This window comes from Lipophrys pholis (assembly GCF_963383615.2).
Source record: "Lipophrys pholis genome assembly, chromosome: 11".
Lineage (NCBI taxonomy): Eukaryota > Metazoa > Chordata > Actinopteri > Blenniiformes > Blenniidae > Lipophrys > Lipophrys pholis.
This window is the reverse complement of record NC_137631.1, coordinates 28,898,892-28,917,766: the sequence shown is the minus strand read 5'-3', so window position 1 is coordinate 28,917,766 and position 18,875 is coordinate 28,898,892. Positions and strand designations below refer to the sequence as shown.

Sequence of the window (18,875 nt, the reverse complement as noted above, 5' to 3'; positions counted from 1 at the left end):
TTGACTTGTGGGATGTTCAATCTGTTGGTCGCTGTATAAAAGTTAAACTGCAGGAGATGAAGAAAAGGGAAAAAGTGACAGAACTTTTCCTGTGAGTTTAATCAAACTGAGGATTTAGACTTTCTGTTTCCGGAGTAGAAAAGCGAGTTTTACTAAGATAAAAAGCTGCAGAGCGACTTTGAGGTGAAGCAAAAAGAAGCAAAATACGCGTTTTTTGTTGTTTTAATGACCGGAAGCTTTAAAAAATGACTTTGTTTAGACTCCAAACAACTACAACAACCGGAAGCAGTAGTGACGTGAGCCACGCCCCCTGTTACGTACTTTGTGAGCTACGGTAAGATACGCTCCTCGAGCCATTCTCCAAAGAGACGTCCGCTTCGCAGTGACGTCACCACCGCTCTTCGACTGCAGTGCTGCGTCAGCGGCGCAGCGGCGCAGCTGTCAGCCGGACGGGACGTTTAAATGGCCTCAGCGTGAAGCTTGGGTCCTCCGGTCCTCCGGCCCTCCGGTTCCGACGACTCCCTGCGCCTCCAGCCGCCGGGTGGAGGAGGTCATGGAGGAGAACGAGGCGGACCGCAGGGTCCGCAGCGGCTTCGAGGAGCTGTGCCGCGACCTGAACGTGGACGAAGAGGCGAGCAGCGACGCCTGGAGCCGCTTCCAGTGCATCAGCAACACCTTCACCCTGGAGGTACTACATCTGGTACTACACCTGATACTATAGCCCGGTACTACACCAGGTACTACACCTAGTACTACACCCAGTACTACACCCGGTACTACATCTGGTACTATACCCGGTACTACACCTGATACTATAGCCCAGTACTACACCAGGTACTACACCAGGTACTACACCCAGTACTACACCCGGTACTACACCCGGTACTACACCCGGTACTACACCCAGTACTACACCCGGTACTACACCCAGTACTACATCTGGTACTATACCCGGTACTACACCTGATACTATAGCCTGGTACTACACCAGGTACTACACCTAGTACTACACCAGGTACTACACCCGGTACTACACCTGGTACTACACCCGGTACTACATCTGGTACTACACCCGGTACTACACCTGATACTATAGCCTGGTACTACACCAGGTACTACACCTAGTACTACACCCGGTACTACACCTGGTACTACACCCGGTACTACACCCAGTACTACATCTGGTACTATACCCGGTACTACACCTGATACTATAGCCCGGTACTACACCTAGTACTACACCCGGTATTACACCTGGTACTACACCCAATTCTACACCCGGTACTACATCTGGTACTATACCCGGTACTACAGCTGATACTCTGGCCCGGTACTACACTAGGTCTTACACCAGGTACTACACCCAGTGCTATGCCTGGTACTACACCCGGCACTACACCAGATACTATACCTGGTACTACACCCAGTATTACGGCTGGTACTACACCCGGTACTACATTTGAGTACTACACCCAGTACTACAGCCTGGTACTACACCCGGTACTATATCTGAGTACTGCACCCTGTACTAAACCAGGCACCACACCCAGTACTACACCGGGTACTACACTCAGTACTATGCCCGGTACTACACCCCTGTCAGGGGCCGTTGCACCAGGGTGTTGGACTCTCTCTCTCTCTCTCTCTCTCTCTCTCTCTCTCTCTCTCTCTCACTGGACCTTCCCAGTAGTTAGTTACTCCTCCTGGCAGTAGATTACATTGTAACTTGAAGGTAACTTGTACCTGCAGGGCAGTGAGCTGCACTGGTTGGGGTGCTCGCTCTACTCGTCCTGCAGATCATCAGGGCCGCCTGTCGGAAAGGGAACGTCTGAGGGAAGCTACGTGTCTCTGACTCGGATCCTCCGCTGCGCCAACATGAGGTCAGTTTGTTTCTGTGACCTCTGACCTGTGACCTCTGACCTCTGACCTCTGACCTGTGACCTGTGACCTGTGACCTGTGACCTGTGTCAGTGTGATGGAGTTCTTCAGGAAGATGAAGAAGTGGCAGGACATGGCCGACCTGCCGCTGGACTTCCGCCACAGCACTGAGCGGCTGGAGAGGAACTTCACCGTGTCGGCCGTCATCTTCCAGAAGTTTGTCCCCATCTTCAGGTCCGTCTTCAAGACGCCGTCCGAGGATCCGCCCAGAGTCCACCGCGGCCGCAAGCAGAGGTCCTGACCTGCTTTGTGACCTGAGATGTCCATCCTGTGACCTCTGACCTCAGTGACGGTTGCTCTTCGTGTGTTTCAGGCGTCACCCCTGCACAGTGAGTGAGGTCTTCAACTTCTGCTGGCTCCTGTTCGTCCTCGCCAAAGGTACAAAGGTCTGAGGAGGCATGAGACCGCTGGTCCTCCTCCTGGTCCTCCTCCTGGTCCTCCTTCTGGTCCTCCTCCTGGTCCTCCTCCTGGTCCTCCTCCTGGTCCTGACAGTTCTCCTCCTTGTGCTTCAGGAAACTTCCCGCTGGTTGGTGACGACCTGGTGAACTCCTTCCACCTGCTGCTCTGCGCCGTGGACTTGGTCTTCACCAACGCTCTGCTGAGCCACACCCGCAAAGACCTGGTCAACCCAGACTTCTCAGGTACCTGCAGACTGACCTCTGACCCCCAGGCCTGCCTGCAGACTGACCTCTGACCCCTGACCCCCAGGTTTACCCGCAGACTGACCTCTGACCCCCAGGCCTGCCTGCAGACTGACCTCTGACCCCTGACCCCCAGGCCTGCCTGCAGACTGACCTCTGACCCCCGACCCCCAGGCCTGCCTGCAGACTGACCTCTGACCCCTGACCCCCAGGCCTGCCTGCAGACTGACCTCTGACCCCCGACCCCCAGGCCTGCCTGCAGACTGACCTCTAAACCCTGACCCCCAGGCCTGCCTGCAGACTGACCTCTGACCCCCGACCCCCAGGCCTGCCTGCAGACTGACCTCTGACCCCTGACCCCCAGGCCTGCCTGCAGACTTCAGCAGTCAGGACTTCCGGCCCCCCGGTTCTCTCTGCGTCCTGCAGCCGCTGTGTGAACAACATGACGGCCTGATGCTGGAGGCCAAAGGAGTCAAGGAGCATTTCTGGAAGCCTCTGATCAGGAGGCTGTTCCACCGCAAGGTGACAGACACACACACACACACACACACACACACACACACACACACACACACACACACACACACACACACACACACACACACACACACACACACACACACACTAACACACACTCTGTTTAGATCCTCAGGGGGAAAGAAGACAGTCTCACTGGAGTTCTAGATCCGATCAACTTTGGAGACAGTTTGTGAGTTTTTCTGGTTTCTCTTTAAAAAGATCCTCCCTGACACCCCCTAATACCCCCCCCCCCCCCATGCCCCCCCAGCCTGTCTCTCAGCCGGCTCTATGAAGACCACGTTCTGGCCTCTGGAGGTCTGGATGAGAGGATCTTCACGGGGGAGGGATCCAGCGAAGACATCGGGACTCCCGGAGTGTATCTGTGTGAGGGGTCCCCCCCCACCCCAACGGTGAGACACACACACACACACACACACACACACACACACACACACACACACACACACACACACACACACACACACACACAAAGCTACTGTCTGTCTCCTCCTCCTCTCCTCCCAGGCTCTCAAGGCGTCCTGCCCTGTGGCGAGGAGGAGGTGCTTGCCAGAGCTGAGCCCTGCGTCTCCTCTGTGGGCGGCCATGAGGAGCGTCGGGCGCCTCCACACGCTGCTGTCTGGGAGCAAACAGGGAGCGAGTGCCAGGCTGGAGGAGACGCTGAGGTAGGAGGGGACGCTGAGGTGGGAGGGGACGCTGAGGTAGGAGGGGGCGCTGAGGTAGGAGGGGACGCTGAGGTGGGAGGGGACGCTGAGGTGGGAGGGGACGCTGAGGTGGGAGGGGACGCTGAGGTAGGAGGGGACGCTGAGGTAGGAGGGGACGCTGAGGTGGGAGGGGACGCTGAGGTAGGAGGGGACGCTGAGGTGGGAGGGGACGCTGAGGTGGGAGGGGACGCTGAGGTAGTCGTGTTGGGGCTCGGGGGTCTTGTTGGGGGTTTGTTGGCAGGTTGTCAGGGGTCGTTGCAGTCCACCACAGTCATGTTTATCGGACTGTCTGTGGTGGACCAGCAGTAGGGTTGGGTCTGGATGCCGTACTGTACCTTACCTTAACATACCGTGCCTTACTGTACCGCCCCACACCGCTCTGGCCCTCACTCCGGTGGAACAGCTGCTAAACTGCTTCCTCTGTCCTCGGCTTCCAGGAAGTGTTCCAGAGACCCCAGTGCAGCGATGGACCGGAGGCTGTCGGCCATGTTGGACTTGCTGACTCAGCATTATGAGGGCGGGGCTGCAGAAATCAGGGGGCTGATGGATAAAGGTACCGAGATGCCCCCGTCCTGTCGGGTTCAGGAGGTCCTGCTGCCAGGACCTGGCTTCTGACCCGACTCTGTGCTTCCAGACGTGGCAGTGCGGTACTTCCACCTGGCGGTGGCGCTGTACTACAGGACGCTGGAGTCCATCATCGAGCGGGAGAAGACGATCCTGGGAGACGCCGACCTCTCCGTGAGTCACCGTCTCGGCTGACTGCCGTGTGAATGAAAGCCCCAGGCCAAGAGCACCCCCGCCTGGCGGGACGGTGCCACAGACTCCTGAGACATTGTTGTGTTCCTGCAGGTTCTCCTAGAACAGGACGTGTTCCACCGTTCGCTGCTGGTCTGCTGCTTCCAGGTGGTGGCGTTCTCCTTCAGGCCGCCGGGCGACTTCCCCAACGTCCTTGCCACCTTCAGACTGCCGGCGTTCCACTTCTACAAGGTACCAAATAGTAAAAGTGAAAAATGATGGAATATATGTAAGTAGAACCCGTGAAGCTTTATGAATAAACCTGGATGTTGGCTGCAGGGGAATTTGACATGTCGCCCCCTGCAGGTGATCGAGGTGCTGGTGCGCTCGGAGCAGCGCCTGTTCAGGGAGGTGGTGAAGCACCTGAACCAGGTGGAGGAGCAGGTCCTGGAGAGTCTGGCCTGGACCAGCGACTCCCCGCTGTGGGAGAGCCTCAGAGGAGCCCAGGACCGCGCGCCTCCCTGCCAGGAGGTGAAACAACCCGCCGCTCCTCTTCAGCACACCAGAACTTGTGGAGTTCCTCAGGGCTCAACTCTGGGTCCTCTTCATTTCTTCTATCACTTGATCACCGAGGGAAAAGCCAGAGAGTATTCTGACTTATCAACTCCTGCTCTTCTTCCTCTTCCTCCTCCTCCTCTTCCTCCTCCTGCTGTGTGTTTCAGGTGATTCCTCCTCAGTACCTGGAGCAGAGTGACCCTGGAGGCTGTGCCCTTAAAGGTCAGAGTTCATGTGATGTTGTTATTTGAGACCATTAGGAGGTGAAACAAAGACCACTTAGTGAGTGTGTGTGTGTGTGTGTGTGTGTGTGTGTGTGTGTGTGTGTGTGTGTGTGTGTGTGTGTGTGTGTGTGTGTGTGTGTGTGTGTGTGTGTGTGTGTGTGTGTCCTCCCCCTCCTGCAGGTGTCCCCCCACCCCCCCCCAGCCTGTTGGACCGGTACAGTTCTCCTCCCACCTCCTCCGCTCGCCGCCGCCTCTTCGCGGACCCATCTGACGGAGGTGTCGGCTCTGGTGCCGTTACCAAGACAACCCAGCCCACCATCGTCACTGCCATCCCCGCCGGTCAGACCGTGGTCACCATGGCGACGGCCACCGTCACCGCCAACAACGGGCAGACGGTGACCATCCCGGTGCAGGGTGAGGGCGGGGCACGGCGGCCCGGGGAGCCGTAGGCCAATCGCAGCACTCACCTCTGCCTGTCCTGCAGGGATAGCCAATGAGAGCGGAGGAATCACCTTCATCCCCGTGCAGGTGAGCGTGACTGGACAGGCTACCGCCGCCATGAAGCCGCCCGCCGCCCAGACACTGACCGGCACTATCGTCCAACCAGCTGCCTACAAACCGGTCGCCAAGGCAACCGGCAGTCCACTGAGGAAGGGCTCAGTGTCGCTCTTCTTCAGGAAGGTACCTCCTCTTCCTCCTCATCGTCTTCATCCTGCTCTTCCTCTTGCTGCTCCATTTTTTTTTCATCCCCCTCACTTTTCTTACGTGTGTGTGTGTGTGTGTGTGTGTGTGTGTGTGTGTGTGTGTGTGTGTGTGTGTGTGTGTGTGTGTGTGTGTTTGTGTGTGTGCAGGTGTACCACCTGGCCAGTGTGCGTGTGCGCTCCCTGTGTGCGGCGCTGGACCTGGGCAGTGAGCTGAGCAGGAAGGTCTGGACGTGTCTGGAGTTTTCTCTGGTCAACTTCCCCCTCATGATGAAGGACCGACACCTGGACCAGCTCATCCTGTGTGCCGTCTACGTCATGGCCAAGGTGGGCGTCGCCCGCTGGCGCCTGCTCAGCCGGAGGTCGTCCGGAACACTGACACCGTGTGTGTGTGTGTGTGTGTGTGTGTGTGTGTGTGTGTGTGTGTGTGTGTGTGTGTGTGTGTGTGTGTGTGTGCGTGTGCTTTGCAGGTCACCAAAGAGGAGCGCTCCTTCCAGAACATCATGAGGTGTTACCGCTCTCAACCTCAGGCCTGCAGTGAGGTAAGACAGACACACACACACACACACACACACACACACACACACACACACACACACACACACACACACACACACACACACACACACATACACACACACACACACCCTCTGACCTAACCCCTGTGTGTGTCAGGTGTACAGGAGTGTGTTGATATCAAATGGAAGGAGTCTCTCCTCCGACTCCTCCGTGACCTGCTCTGACACTCAGGATGCTGGTATGACTCCTTCCTCCTCCTACCTGCTTCTCCTCCTCCTCCTCCTACCTGCTTCTCCTCCTCCTCCTCTTACCTGCTTCTCCTCCTCCTCCTCTTACCTGCTTCTCCTCCTTCTCCTCCTACCTGCTTCTCCTCCTCCTCCTCCTCTTACCTGCTTCTCCCTCCTCCCTTCTTGCTCTAACGACTTCTCTGTCTCTGATCACAGCAGGAGGAGACGTCAGCCCTGCTCCTCTCCACCCCAGCAGCACCTCCTCCACGCCCATCAAGAACTCCTCCTCCTCCTCTCTCCCTGCAGGTGGTGGTGAGGAGAGAGGAGATCTGATCCACTTCTACAACAAAGTCTACATCAAGCAAATGAGGCCGTTTGCTCTGAGATATTCGCCCAGCTCGCCCTCTGCTGGCGTACGTATAGAACTGCACACAGGAACATCTCAGCTGCTCAGCTCTTCATTGTCTCCTGTTAACTCTTCCTCCTCCTCCTCCTCCTCCTCTCTGCATCTCCTGTCGCTGCAGGCTCCTCCTCTGTGTCCGTTTCCAACTCTGAGGACCGGATCTCCTCGTCGGATGCTTCTGTCCAACAAACACCCCATTTACATCTCTCCTCACAAAGCAGGCTCCGCCCCCTCAGAGACCACGCCACGGGACAAGATCCACTACTACGTCTGTAGCAGCCCCCCCACCGTGAGCTGGAACACACACACACACACACACACACACACACACACACACACACACACACACACACACACACACACACACACACACACACACACACAGTTACAAACGGGAAGTATAAAGGAGGTTCAAAGTTTTTCCTTCTCTCCTCCTCCTCCTCTTCCTCCTCCTCCTCCTCCTCAGCGTCTGCAGGAGATCAACCTGCTCCTCAGCGGTCAGACTCCCTCCAGAAAACGCTTCCTGTCGCTGGACGAGGACTCGCCAGTGAAACGTGTTTGTCCTGAGAACCACTGTACTCTACTGCGCCGCCTGCAGGACGTGGCCAACGACCGCAGCTCCTCCCACTGAGGACAGCACCCCATCGCCACGGCGACACACAGCACCCTATTGCTTCTGATGATCCCACTGCAACAGTAAAAATACTCTGATTACATGTAAAAGTACTGGTACTTTTAATACTTAATTACTAAATAATGTCAACAGTTGATTTAAAACTACTCGATTACAAATAAAACCCTCCAGGGAAAGTCCAAGTATTAAAGTATTATTATCCTATTAGAAGTAACAATACCAGAAGAGTACTGGTACTATACTATAACTAAGTCCAGGTCCAGAACGGTGGTTGTGTTACCATGGTAACCAGAACAACCTACCCCAGAGTCTTTAACTGAGGTGTGTGTGTGTGTGTGTGTGTGTGTGTGTGTGTGTGTGTGTGTGTGTGTGTGTGTGTGTGTGTGTGTGTGTGTGTGTGTGTGTGTGTGTGTGTGTGTGTGTGTGTGTGTGTGTGTGTGTGTGTGTATAATGATGTACAAAAGTTATTTAAACTCTGTAAACTTCAAATAAAACGGTGATAAAGTCTGAGGCTACTGGTTATGTGGTGGACAGGAGGTAGGGAGGAAGAGGTAGTGAGGAAGAGTATTAAGGTCACTGAAGAAAAAAAAGATTCGGAGGCTAAAAAAAACAAACCTTCATGGGCTCCAGAAAAAGTCGAAATCAAAGTCGAGATTTTTTTTTTTTATGGTGGAAAAAAAAAGGTTTTTTTTTTACAAAGTCCGTTCATCTACATGCCAGCGCGAGTGACTGCTTCTCCAGAATACATGGCAGGTTTAATGAAAAGATGCTTCAGGACAGAATTTAGCTCATTCACACAGTCAGTGATCAGTTTCAGGACTTTAAGAGACAGAGCAGCCTGCAGCGTTGTTCTGTCGTGGGAGTTCGACTAATAGGAAGGACAAAGACACGGATCCCGGGGTGCTTATAAAATGTGTTCTTATTAATCAAGGAAATCCTTTGTACAATCACATGTCCATCAGCAGTGAGCAACCTTCAGAAGAGTATGAGGGCCACTGAAGGAAAAAAAAATTTGGAGGCTAAAAAAACCCAAAACCTTCATTCACTCCAGAAAAAGTGGAAAATCCAAGTCAAGATTTTATTTTTCACGGTGGAAAAAGTTTTTTTACAAAGTTCGTCCATCGAGATTCCAGAACCTGTTGTTTTTTTGCCTCTGAATTTTTTTTTCCTTCAGTGGAGCTAATACTCTTTGGTAAGGTAGAGAGGAAGAGGTAGTGAGGAAGAGGAAGAAGTAGTGCGGAAGAAGTAGTGAGGAAGAACAGAGGAAGAGGTAGTGAGGAAGAGGAAGAAGTAGTGTGGAAGAAGTAGTGAGGAAGAAGTAGTGAGGAAGAGGAAGAAGTAGTGCGGAAGAAGTCGTGAGGAAGAGGTAGTGAGGAAGAAGTCGTGAGGAAGAACAGAGGAAGAGGTAGTGAGGAAGAAGTAGTGAGGAAGAGGAAGTCGTGAGGAAGAGGTAGTGAGGAAGAGGTAGTGAGGAAGAAGTAGTGAGGAAAAGGAAGAGGCAGTGAGGAAGAAGTCATTGATACTATGGACTATATATTGCAGTTGTTTATGGCTACCCATTCGCCACAAGCTAACTTGCCTAGCCACCACGGGCTAAAGGGGCGGGACTTTCTCGTTTGGTCCGGACCAATCAATGACTGTGTTTCTTCTTCACTTCCTCTCTGTTCAGTGTTTGTTTCAGGCCACAGCGCCCCCAAACCAGCAGCTGGTGTAACTGCAGGACGTGTGTGTTTGTGTGTGTGTGTGTGTGTGTGTGTGTGTGTGTGTGTGTGTGTGTGTGTATGTGTGTGTGTGTGTGTGTGTGTGTGTGTGTGTTTACACAACATGAAGCGAACACACAGTTTGTTCTGCAGTTTTTATTAGAGGACAGAGCGATGACACACTGATCTGAACACAAACACAAAGCAACATGTGTGTGTGTGTGCGTATGCATGCGTGTGTGAGTGTGAGCGGGTGAGTTCAGGTGAGGCGTAGCAGCGTGGGGGCGTGTCTCTGAGCTTTGGTCCAATCACAGCGCTGCGTTAGATCCCCATGTAGGTGTTCATCTTGGCCAGAGCGTCGCAGACGGTGGTGAGGTCACTGCGCAGGTCCTGCACCACGTCCTCCACACCGCGAGTGTCCTTCAACAGGTCCACACTCTGAGTGTAGGGGTTGTAGTACACCGAGAAGGGCCGCTGGATGGTCCTGGCAAAGTCTCTGTGGGGGGGGGGGGGGTTAAGTTGTGTTATATTGTTGTGTTGTTGTGTTTGGTAGTTTGTAGTTGTGTTGCTTTGTTGTGTGGTTTTGTTGGGTAGTTTTGCTGTGTTGTGTAGTTGCGTTGTGTAGTTGCGTTGTGTAGTTGTGTACCTCATCTTCTCCTTGGCCTCCTCGAAGCTCTCAGAAACAAAGTAAACATCTTGGAAGGAGGTGATCAGACACTCCTGGTGACACGTGGTCTTTGGATCAAACGGCTTCACACACGCCTTTTCAGAGAGGGCATGCTGACACACACACACACACACACACACACACACACACACACACACACACACACACACACACACACACACACAGTATTGTGATGAAACTCTTGAGATGGTGTAATCTGACCTTGTAACGATACAGAGAGCAGAGCAGTCCGTTTATTATCGTGCGTGCGTGTGTATTACCTTCAGCTCTCCGATAGAGGACAGTAAACCGGCTCCATAGGCTCTGAGCTGACCGTCTTGTTTACACAGTCCAAACTCTATAGTGAAGAAATAACACTGAGAGAGAGAGAGAGGGGGGGTTATTTCCTACAATATATCAGTTTTGGTGAGATGGTGGATTCTCTCCATCTCAGGCAGCGACTCTACATCCTGGTCCTTCTCGCCCGCCTCACCGTCGCCAGTTTCTGGACGTCCTGGTCCGACGCGCCCAGTGAGGCCAAACCGATCTCCTGGGAGAACTGGGCGAACTTGGGGTCAGCCAGCAGGGGGACGTGACCCAGCAGCTCATGGCACGTGTCCCTGCAGGGCGAGACGGGGGAGAGGTGGCAGGTTACCCGGGCCTGGTGAGGGTTGGGGGGGGGGTTCAGACAACAGAGTGGAACGGCGCCGGGCAACTCACGGTTCGGGCGTGTAAAGCGGGTCGGTGCTGTGGCGGACGTACTGAGTGCAGTTGAACACCCGGTAGGCCAGACCGGCCAGGAAGTCTCTGGGCGACAGGTAACCCGCCACCGGCCGCACAGTGAACCCGGAGCGCTCTGAAACACCAACGCAACCACAACCGTCACAACTCTGACCAGCTCACCTGTCCCGGACCCGGCGGCAGGGGGTGCGTGACCTCGGAGGAACAGCGACACGTCCTCCAGCTGGGGGATGTTGTCCTGGCGGTAGCCGCAGTGCTTGGTGAGCAGCGGCAGGTTCCTCAGGTACTCCTGGCAGGCGTGGGTGGGGTACAGTCGGGTTAGCTCTCTGAACACCACGCCCCACGTCGCCACCTCCTCGGGGGTGTAGTCGATGCGGGGGATGGGCTGGCCGCTGTGGGCGGGGGCGAGTCACGAGTCAGAAGTCTGTTCAAACCCGAGACACCGGGTGAAACCGTGGGACTCACAACTTGTACTTCATGGCCACGTCCACAAAGAACTTCCTCCGCTGGCGGTACACCTCGTCCTTGAAGCCCTGATGAGACGACATGCCACTCAAGTTACCAGGGGAACCGGTTCAGTTCTACTGGTTCAACGAGTCAAAGAGAATCGACTCACTGGGTGATCCGCGTCCAACTCAGACCCGTACATCAGAACTCTGTGAGAACACTGGTCCAACTCCGAGATCTTCATGGGGAACCAGGGGACGTCCTCTTCGTCTGGAACGCAGCATCATGGGGACTTGATGGACATGCCATGGACACACAATGGACACACAGACACGCCATGGACATGTCATGGACACACAGTGGACATGTCATGGAGAAGTCATGGACACGTCATGGAGATGAAATGGACACGTCGTGAACACACTATGGACTTGTCATGGACACGCTATGGACACACCGTGGACACATCATGGACACACCATGGACACATCACAGACACGCCATGAACACGTAATAGACATGCCATGGACATGCCATGGACAAGCCCTGGACATGCTATGAACACGCCATAATTCGTCATGGAAACTTAATGGACTTGTCATGGAATCAGTGTAATAAAGTTGCTTGTTGTGGTTCCCGTGTCCCTACCTGCCTCAGCAGCCCACACGTGTGCGGGCATGTTGAAGGACATGATGTTGACGTGTCCTTTGAGGTGCTGCAGCAGCTGGTCGAAGTCGTTTCCAGAGCAGTTGCAGTCGGCGAAGATCTCCACCTCGTTAGGGACTCGTTTAGACTGCCGGGACTCGATGTGGTTCAGATTGACGTGTTTGTCCTGCAGAACACGAGAACATGAGAACACGAGAACACAAGAATATGATAACACAGGAAAATGAGAACACAATTCTATGAGAACATGAGAAAACAACATAAGAACATGAATACATGAGAACATCAGAATATGAGTACACTAGAATATGAGAAAATGAGAACACGCTCTGGTTACTGAAAGTCCGAGCTCCTTCTGCTCTGACTCTTCTGTTGGGGTGAGTCTGTTTCATGTTCTGGTTCATGTTGTGGTTCATGTTCTGGTTCATGTTCATGTTCATGTTAATGTTCTGGTTCATGTTCTGGTTCATGTTCATGTTCATGTTAATGATCTGGTTCATGTTCTGGTTCTGGTTCTGACCTGGAACACTCGCAGAGCTTTGACCAAACAACCGACTTCGTTCTTCACAGAGAAAACCACAGCCGTACGCCCAGAATCCTCGGCACCTTCTTTGTCCGGCTTCTCACTGATCGGAGCGAAGGACGTACGCCTCGACTGACGACGGCAGCAGAAAACAACAACAACAACAACAACAACAACAACAAAACAAACAAGACCAAAACAAAAGAAACAAGACAAAGAGCAAAAAAAAGTTGTATTGTTTTTCAGTTCGACTGAATTCAAACTCTTCATCGGGTCAAAGGTCAAACATGAACGATGAGGAGGATGAACAGTAAGGTGATGAAGATGATGATGAAGAGGAGCTCACCATTGTAAAGTGTTCTGTTCATGCGCTGCGAGGACGTAACAGACGGGAGACTTCTGGTGGAGTTTAACAACTTTTATTACTCCTCACGTCTCTGTTCTCCTCTCTAACTCTTCCCCCTGCCCACCTTCATACATACATCAGTTCCTACCTTCATCACGTCTCCCCCTCTTAGTCAAGAATCTGTCTTTCTTGAAAATTGCTGTTGTGCACTTAATTTCTGTTCTCAAACGTGAATAATTCTGAACACTGTAGGTCCTAATCTAACTACCATTCAATTCTCTTTCTCTTGAACAAACAGAAGCTACTTTGACCATCCAGGTCGGGCGTGGGGTCAGGGTGGACTACCTGGGTGGACTACCTGGGTGGACTACCTGGGTGGACTACCAGGGTGGACTATCAGGGTGGACTACCAGGGTGGACTACCAGGGTGGACTACCAGGGGCCCCAAAACTGTACATGGATTATTCTGCTTTCTACTGAACAGTGAACTATAAGTCCATCCTCAGTGGAGCCTTTGTGACCCGCCCAGATCTGGTTGTTGTAGGAGACTCTGGGACAACTCTGATGTGTGATCTGTTTCTCCGTAGACCCCCCGATGGGAGGTGGATGTTGTAAGACCTCTGACGATCCCAGGATGCGTGACGTTTTTCACATCCTGATCCTTCCTCCTGAAAGCTTCAAGGTCTGGCCACCTTGGCCGTAGTTTCTCCCCGCTGATGTGCAAGGGTGTCCTGATGTACGGAAGAGTTTTAGGGCCACTGAAGAAAAAAAAAATTTGGAGGTTAAAAAAAACAAAAACCTTCGTGGCCCCAGAAAAAGTCAAAAATCAAAGTCGAGATTTTTTCTTTTCACGGAGAGACTTTCTATCCATCCCTCATCATTTGCCCGCAGATGTGAACTCATATTAAATCACTTAATTGTGACTATATCGGGTTGCTTACTGCTTATGGACGTGTGATTTTACACAGGATTTCCTTGATTAATAAGAACATTTAAATAAGCTCCCCGGGATCCGTGTCTTTGTCCTTCGTACTCGACGAACTTCCCCAGCAGAACCAGGCAGCAGCTGCTCTGTCTCTTCTGGTCCTGGTTCTGATGATAACTGTGTTCCTCTACAGAACCAGGCAGCAGCTGCTCTGTCTCTGTCCCGCTGGCATGTGGACGGAAGGACTTTTTTTTCCACCGTGAAAAAAAAAAATCTCGACTTTGATTTTCGACTTTTTCTGGGGCCGCGAATTTTTTTTTTTTTTTTAGCCTCCGAATTTTTTTTTCTTCAGTGGCCCTAAAACTCTTCCGTACTGATGTTACGGGCCGGTCAGTGCCAGTGCTTCTCTTTCGATTTGGGCGTACCTCGTACTACGTGTGATGTGGGTGAGCTCAACTCCTGACGCAGCTCCTCAAAGGCTCGCTGCTGCCTTCACCCCCAGACCCAGTCACCGTCTGACTTGAGCAGGTCTCTTATTGGTTGCGTGAGCTCTGCAACTCTTGTTGAGAATTTTCCCACGTAATTCAGCATGCCCCAGACAACTTCTCACAACTGCAACATCCTCGGGTCCAGGCGTCTCTGTGACGGCCTTGATTTTTCCTGTGCGCTGATGACATGGCCCAGAAATGTGACCCGATCCACAGCAAACTGACATTTATTGTGGACGTCAACCCGTCTTTCTGGAGTCGCTCCAGCACTCGCTGCAGCCTGTGGTCATGTTGGATGTAACGGTATCTGCCAGAATCCAGCAGTGGCATCCAGTTTTCGTCGAATGCCGGCAGTTTGAGTCTTTGTATTAAAATACGTTAAGTCGACATAAGATCCTAATTTTTCCATTCGGCTTTGGTGCAAGAACCATTCCTGCACAGCATTCCGTGGGCTCATCAATGGGAGCAATTACCCCCATTTTCTGTGGCTCTCGTTAGCTTGCCACAGAGTCAGGACTACAGTATATACAATGAAATATTACAAAACTAACATGTTAATCATACTGCCAAAAACTAATCTCAAACGTTCCGTCCCATCCGACCATTTAAAGAGTCAAGATGTCTGATGGAATGCCATAAAAAGACTTTAAAGTACAACAGCCTCTGAAGTGGCCTCCTGCAGTCAGCCTGCTTTGGTTTACTGAACAAAACATAAATCAGTGGGACTAAATTCTATTTTACAGAACATTCACAATAACACAAAAAAATACAGACACCCAATGAAATGACATGAGATGTCACTTTTAAACAAAACACCAAAATCCTTCAACAAGTTCCATTTATTTTCAGCGTCACGTCATTCCACACATCAGAGAACGGCTGTATGGACAGTAGAACCACAACGTGGAAACCATCACAGTCCACGTTTAATTCCAACACTGATGATGACGATCTTGAGGAAGTAAAGAGTCTTCTTCACCTGTATCCTGCTAAAAACATGTGATTCAGTGCTCAGGTGTATTATATATTAGAATATTAGACATTTTCTCTGTGTACCTTTAGTTCCTTAATGTGTGAGAATTAATTCATGACATTAGAACGGCCTAAACAAACAGAGACCAGAGTCTGGGTTCAATGCTATGTACGTTTTTAGGCAACTATTGATGTTAATTCATTCACTTTTAAGAATAGAACCAATGATTTACTTTTCACATCATTGTCTGTTTCAACCGGGGTTTGTGCTTTAATATAAGCGTACACTTATATAACAGAGGTGTGTAGCGCTGCTTAATGTAATAACAGTGCAATATAATACATTTTCAACTCAATATATAATAACACCACATTTTGTAATAAATTTCTTGAAACGCATTATGTAATAAACTTTGTTGCATTTCGTAATAACTTGTTACATATTGCAACACGTTTTACAAAATGCAGTGTAAAGCTGCATTATGTAATAAAGTAATTGTTTGTGTTTTTATGCTTGTATCATATACAATAATTACATAAAATACTGCAGATTACATGTTTTTATGTCTTGCAAAATTTCAGTGCACCCATAACTTTAGTGTCAGTAATAATTACTGAGTGTAGCTTTTGTTTCTAGCTTGTGAAAAACATTCTTCATCATAATAAATACAGTTATTTTTGATTTAGGCCTGAGCAAAAAAACATCCCACTAGTTGTTGTTTTTTTTTTAATAAATCCTAATTAAGCCTGAAAGCTTAATGTTATTCTGATGGTATCGTGGCATTTCTAATTAAAGCATCAATTTTGATGATTTATTACATAATAAACCAAATTATTAAATTTTCTTAAAAAAAAGTAGAGCACCTGCATTTTGTAATAACTGTTGCAGTACGAAGCAAATTATTTTAAAATGTGACAATTTTTATTAAAAATGCAGCAGATTATTACAAAATGCGGTTTTATTACATAATGAATTGAAAATTTATTACATTATTACATATTGCACCGTTATTACATAATGCGGCACTACAAGGTAATTATCATTTTAACTATCATTCTTTCAACAAGATGAAAACCCAGAATATTGTTTTAAGTTATATTTTTTAACACTTTCAGAATCCTCAATAAATAAAGTTTTGACTCAGAAACTAAGATAAACTAATGTAAAGATAATTGAAATGTAGAGAACATTGCCATTAATTGCAAATTTAAAGTTCTGTTTACACAAAAATCTTTCTCTGATCAAATAATATCCTATAAATCCTTCAAGGCTCATTTGTAGAGCTGCAAAACAAGCAGAACATGTATATATATCATTAATGAGGCCTGACACCTTTAGTAAAAAATGTTTAAATGTCCTGTTCTACAACCAGAAACAGCCGCGGCCACAAGGTCAAGTTTACCAGCTAGCTAGAAGGCTAAACGGTTCAGCTAATGCTAACGTTAACGTTTCCATATTCCAACATTGAAGAGAACAGATAAGCAAAGGCGACATACACAGTTAACCTTAAACATATAACCTACCCATGTGGCTCCATGTCCATGAACTTTCTTGTTAAATTGCTGTCCTCATGTCCTCTTGTCCTCCGGTGAGTCCACAAGGTGGCGACGTTCACTACTATTACTCAAGTACATTTTAGGCACTGTTTCCATGACAACGTTTCACGTGACAACACCTAATCTTTTTTTTTTTTTTTTTGAAAGTGTTGCGTTCACACTGCCGCAGCGGACACACTGACAACGGTGTAGTTAGTCTGCCGGGCCACAGGAGGGCGCTGTTGCTTGATTTTGTAATGAAACCACACTGACATGTGCAGAGAACAAAACACTATAAACGAGAAGAAAATGGAGAGAACCTGACATCCGTATGGACTGATGACACATCGGATGATATCAGGGAGAGTCTCAACTATTAAACTACTGATCTGGACGATAAAACTAGAATACGACCGCGAGTAATACCACTACGGGTCGGCCATGTTTGTTTACAAGTGGGTGAGCAGGAGGAAGAGGAGGGAGGGGGAGAGATGCCTCCATCAGTCTCAGCAGGAGGGAATAGTGACCGTGAAAGAACCTTTCCACCATGGGAGTCGAGATAATAACTTCACAGATCCAGTGGATCAGAACACCGGTGTCGTGGAAACACGGCCTTACTTTCTGGTATCAGGTGGTGAAATTAACACTTCAGTTAGGTAAATATTACTTGGCGTGAATCATCAAACTTACACATAAAAGTGAGGACACTAATTAACACACAATCACCAAGTAAGACATTATATAAAGGTGACATTTTAAAGTAAAAGAAGTGAAATTATAAATCCTTGTAAATTTTTGATTAATATCTGAGGTAACAAATACGAGGCCAAAAAAATTATTAGTTTGTGGGTTTTCAAAGAAAAGTATGCAGGAGGTGATAGAGAGAGGCAAACTATGTGCAAGTTGCAAGAACTTGGAGCAACGATGCATGACACTGTTCTGCTGGTGCCTCCACCCATTCCCAGTGAGGACCTTCTGGATCTATACGTCTATGTATCTAACCCTAACCCTACGCATTGCGTCTCCTCTTGACGTCTCTGTCTCCTCTGGTGAGAGCAGCTGTTCTGCTCACCATGTTCCAGGAGAGGCTCACAGGACGAGAGAGACGTTCGGAGGTCCTTCGACATAAAAGATATCGTTTTCTGAAGCCAAGCAGCAGTTTTAAGAAAACACTCCACATGGACTTTAGATATCAGACCAAGGTTTCACAGTTCTTACTTTCCACTTCAATTCCTTGTTTTTTGTTTTTTTGCTTGGTTGGATTTTCCTATCTTACTTTAAATTTTGCACATTTCAGTTGTGTTTGTGTTTCTGGTATTTATATGTTGTGTGTAAAGTTTGCATTCAGTTTAGATAGTAATGTTATTTGTTATTTATTTTGTATGTTAATTATCTAATAAAGTATTTCTTTACTGATCCATCATCCTGGACTTCATTCATCATCACTCTGGAGGCGGGAGGCACCATAGTCCTCTTTGCCTCGGGACCCCAGGGGGTCTAGAAACGCCCTGGCTGCCAGGATGGAACTTCCCCAATTGCCCACATACATACATACATCAGTTCCTACCATCATCACAACCATCTGCCCCCCCACGTGTGGTGATGAAGATGAGGATGATGAAGAGGAGCTCACCATCTGACCCCCGGTGTGGCGCTGCTGCTGGTCAAACATGGCGGAGTCCAGGGACATCCCCCTCCTGGACCAGTACTTGCTGGAGAACATCATCATGGCGGGCTGCATGCGGGGTAGGGGGAGGGGCGGTGGCTCCTTCAGGACATGGGGCGACGCCATGGGGAACCAGTGGGTGTAGGAGTACCAGGGCTCCAGCCTGCCGACCTTACACTGCACCACTGGGCTGACACACTGCCAGCCGCACACTGCTCCTCATTATATACTGCTGCTCAGGAGGAGGAGCAGTAGGGGGAGGCTCCGCCCACTCCTCCTCCTTATAAACTGCTGCTCAGGAGGAGGGGGAGGCTCCGCCCACTCCTCCTTATATACTGCTGCTCAGGAGGAGGAGCAGGAGGGGGAGGCTCCGCCCACTT

The 18,875-nt window shown here is 50.0% G+C and overlaps 2 protein-coding genes across 3 annotated transcripts; one reads left to right on the top strand and one right to left on the bottom strand.

Annotated features, from left to right (window-relative positions):
* Positions 1–332: 332 nt before the first annotated feature.
* On the top strand, positions 333–8,329 carry rbl2 (retinoblastoma-like 2 (p130)). Of its 2 annotated transcripts, none has more exons than XM_080475161.1 (22): positions 333–688; positions 1,750–1,880; positions 1,972–2,172; positions 2,252–2,316; positions 2,451–2,579; positions 2,944–3,101; positions 3,224–3,288; positions 3,367–3,508; positions 3,624–3,781; positions 4,258–4,373; positions 4,455–4,558; positions 4,670–4,807; positions 4,922–5,086; positions 5,278–5,332; positions 5,515–5,748; positions 5,819–6,015; positions 6,186–6,362; positions 6,506–6,577; positions 6,711–6,792; positions 6,998–7,194; positions 7,306–7,473; positions 7,651–8,329. In XM_080475161.1, the coding sequence occupies exons 1-22, from the start codon at positions 554–556 to the stop codon at positions 7,813–7,815; spliced, it is 3,054 nt and encodes a 1,017-aa protein (XP_080331287.1). In that variant the 5' UTR covers positions 333–553; the 3' UTR covers positions 7,816–8,329. The 2 variants fall into 2 exon arrangements, with proteins under 2 accessions (XP_080331287.1, XP_080331286.1); XM_080475160.1 differs by having other exon boundaries at positions 405–688; positions 7,001–7,194; positions 7,651–8,327.
* Positions 8,330–9,839: 1,510 nt separating this feature from the next.
* tph2 (tryptophan hydroxylase 2 (tryptophan 5-monooxygenase)) lies at positions 9,840–18,585 on the bottom strand (the record flags this gene model as incomplete). The annotated part of the gene is made up of 11 exons (XM_080475191.1): positions 18,463–18,585; positions 12,560–12,694; positions 12,022–12,205; positions 11,543–11,643; positions 11,392–11,459; positions 11,122–11,318; positions 10,906–11,041; positions 10,679–10,805; positions 10,467–10,562; positions 10,165–10,298; positions 9,840–10,014 (listed from the first exon to the last, which is right to left on the bottom strand). The coding sequence occupies exons 1-11, from the start codon at positions 18,568–18,570 to the stop codon at positions 9,840–9,842; spliced, it is 1,461 nt and encodes a 486-aa protein (XP_080331317.1). The 5' UTR covers positions 18,571–18,585.
* Positions 18,586–18,875: the final 290 nt, after the last annotated feature.

Bases quoted from the DNA above. Each gene is read 5' to 3' on its own strand.
- rbl2 (XM_080475161.1), top strand. From the start codon at position 554: ATGGAGGAGAACGAGGCGGACCGCAGGGTCCGCAGCGGCTTCGAGGAG. The intron at 3,509-3,623 runs GTGAGACACACA...CTCTCCTCCCAG, and splicing joins GGTCCCCCCCCACCCCAACG to GCTCTCAAGGCGTCCTGCCC. The intron at 5,087-5,277 runs GTGAAACAACCC...TGTGTGTTTCAG, and splicing joins GCGCGCCTCCCTGCCAGGAG to GTGATTCCTCCTCAGTACCT.